The 2,611-nt window shown below is 50.9% G+C and overlaps 1 protein-coding gene across 1 annotated transcript in view; it reads right to left on the bottom strand.

Moving 5' to 3' along the window:
- Positions 1-1,345: 1,345 nt before the first annotated feature.
- Positions 1,346-2,611, bottom strand: part of fam113 (family with sequence similarity 113) — a gene marked incomplete at both ends in the record, with an annotated part of 12,879 nt that continues 11,613 nt past the window's right edge. Inside the window, 2 exons of the mRNA XM_043685375.1 lie at positions 1,346-1,510; positions 1,672-1,915. Of these exons, the coding sequence (XP_043541310.1) occupies positions 1,346-1,510; positions 1,672-1,915 (409 nt within the window). The remainder of the gene's footprint in view (positions 1,511-1,671; positions 1,916-2,611) is intronic.

Consider the following 2,611-nt stretch of genomic DNA (forward strand, 5'->3'; position numbering starts at 1 on the left):
AAGAACAGAAAAGACAGACCGAGACTCCAGAAATGACAACAGCAAAAAAATAGCCATCGACCGCGCAAACTCGTCCTTATTAACAGGGTCACATATGCTGACCAGATATCTTAAACTAATCTTGTCCCATTTGCCAGCACTTGGCCCTCATCACAGGCCTAGTGCCAAAACTGGGAGAGCGGTCTCACAGACTAGTCCAGCAACAGCCTGTCACAGTCATGCTCATGGGATCATACCTCAGATAGCGTCCCAGACCCCACCATCTCCATCCCTGGATAGGCCCAGTCCCACCGGCAGGACAGACCCAGCAGAGGGGGGGAAGCACAGTGGGATACGGTGGGGAGGGAGTTGCCCTGGGAATCCTCAACATTGACTCCGGACCCCATGAAGTCTCATGGCTTCAGGTTAAACACGAGCAAGGAAATCCCCTGCTGATTACTACGTACCGCCCTCCCTCGGCTGGTGAATCATTACCCCTCCAAGTTGAACAACACTCAGAGGAAGCACTGAGGGTGACAAGGACACAGAATGTACTCTGGGTGGGGGATATCAATGTCCCACCACCAAGAGTGGCTCAGCAGCAGCATTACTGATCGAGCTGGTCGGGTCCTAAAGGACATCGCTGCTAGACTGGGTCTGCAGCAGGTGGGGAGGGAACCAACAAGAGGGAAAACCATACTGACCTCATCCTCACCAATCTGTCGGCTGCAGGTGTATCTGACCATGACAGTATTGGTGAGAGTGACCACCGCACTGTCCTTGTGGAGACAAAGTCCCCACCTTCACATTGAGAATACCCTCTATTGTGTTGTGAGGCACTGTCACCCTGCTAAATGGGACAGACTTCAACAGATCTAACAACTCAGGGCGGGGCATCCATGAGACACTGTGGGTCATCAACAGCAGCAGAACTGTACTCCAGCACAATCTGTAACCTCATGGCCCGGCATATCCCCCACTCAACCATTACCACCAAGCCAAGGGATCAACCCTGGTTCAACGGAGAATGCGGGAGGGCATGCCAGGAGCAGCACCAGGCAGACCTTGCTGCCCTCCCTGTGGTGTAACTGCTACAGTGCTCCCATTAACCCCCTCCTCAGTGGAGTGTCCAGCCAGTTTGCACTATCTTCTGCCAGACCTTTGGACTTCATGTAGCCATTTGTACTGCAATAGCAGTCATTGTAACTCCAAATACATTATCCAAAAGTGACAGCCTCAAGTGTGAGTTAGCCCATCCCCCTGTCGCCACAAACTCCCCGCTCCCAGCACCGACTAACCCCCTCCCCTCTATCACAGTGAGCCTAAGCCAAGAGTCTTGTGTGAACTGAGTAAGTGTCTATCATACCGTTGTAGTTCATGTTGTGGAAGCTGGTGTATCCTGGAAAAGGCTGACCCCAGCTGGACTCCAGACAGTCATCGATGAAGCCCACTTCACCAGCATTACTACTGGGCATTCGCCAGGTCTGTGACCGACACACTGGGAGGGACAGTACCTCCCTTGGGACTGAGGCTGTGAACAGAACCCATGGATCAGGATGTTACAGGTAACACATGAATGCATCTAGAGCAGCGCACTGCCCCCTTCAGTCAGGGACTGGGGCTTGTGCCTCCTACCCTGTCCTGACTGATGAGGGGGCAGAGGGGGGAGAGCAGGAGCTGATATCATGTTACCTTGTGGTTTCCCAGGGGGCAGAGCCACACCCCAGGCAGACGCAATGTGTTCGAGCAGGAGCTGGGAAATTTGCCGATGAATAACGTGGCTCCAGTGAACGCCATCAGCTGCTCGATGGTGCAGTGCAAACCGAAATCGGTAGTGCAAGTCTAACACATCAAAGCCATGAGCATCAGCTAAAAGGGCACTGTAGAAATTAGCTTCAATCACATCGTAACGCAAGCTCACCTCCAGGGACTGCAACTATATCCAAAACACACAGCACGTTAAACACAAGCAACACACGGCAGAGGGCAAGGGGGGGCAGAGGGCAAGGGGGGCAGAGGGCAAGGGGGGGCATCTATTGGTCAGGGATTAGAGTACATGAGGCAGGATGTCATTTTGCAGCTTTATTAGAGTTTGGTTCGGCCACATAGAGGACGGTGTTCAATTCTGGTCACCACATACCAGGAAGTTAATTAAAAAAAAAATCAAAAACACCAGGTTATAGTCCAATGGGTTTAATTGGAAGCACTAGTTCTATAAAATAGAGATACAGAGATAGGGTTGATAGGAAGAGCCTTGGGAAAAGTTGATGGGCAGAGAGATCTGGGAGTGCAGGTATAGTCCAATGGGTTTAATTGGAAGCACTAGTTCTATAAAATAGAGATACAGAGATAGGGTTGATAGGAAGAGCCTTGGGAAAAGTTGATGGGCAGAGAGATCTGGGAGTGCAGGTTCATTGTACCCTGAAGGTTGCTGCACAGGTGGATAGAGTGGTCAAGAAGGCATATAGTATGTTTGCCTTCATCGGGCGGGGTATAGAGTATAAGAGCTGGCAAGTCATGTTAAAATTGTACAAGACATTGATTTGGCCGCATTTAGAATACTGTGTACAGTTCTGGTCGCCACATTACCAAAAGGATGTGGACGCTTTGGAGAGGGTGCAGAGAAGGTTTA

This window comes from Chiloscyllium plagiosum, unplaced genomic scaffold (assembly GCF_004010195.1).
Source record: "Chiloscyllium plagiosum isolate BGI_BamShark_2017 unplaced genomic scaffold, ASM401019v2 scaf_14117, whole genome shotgun sequence".
Classification (NCBI taxonomy): Eukaryota; Metazoa; Chordata; class Chondrichthyes; order Orectolobiformes; family Hemiscylliidae; genus Chiloscyllium; species Chiloscyllium plagiosum.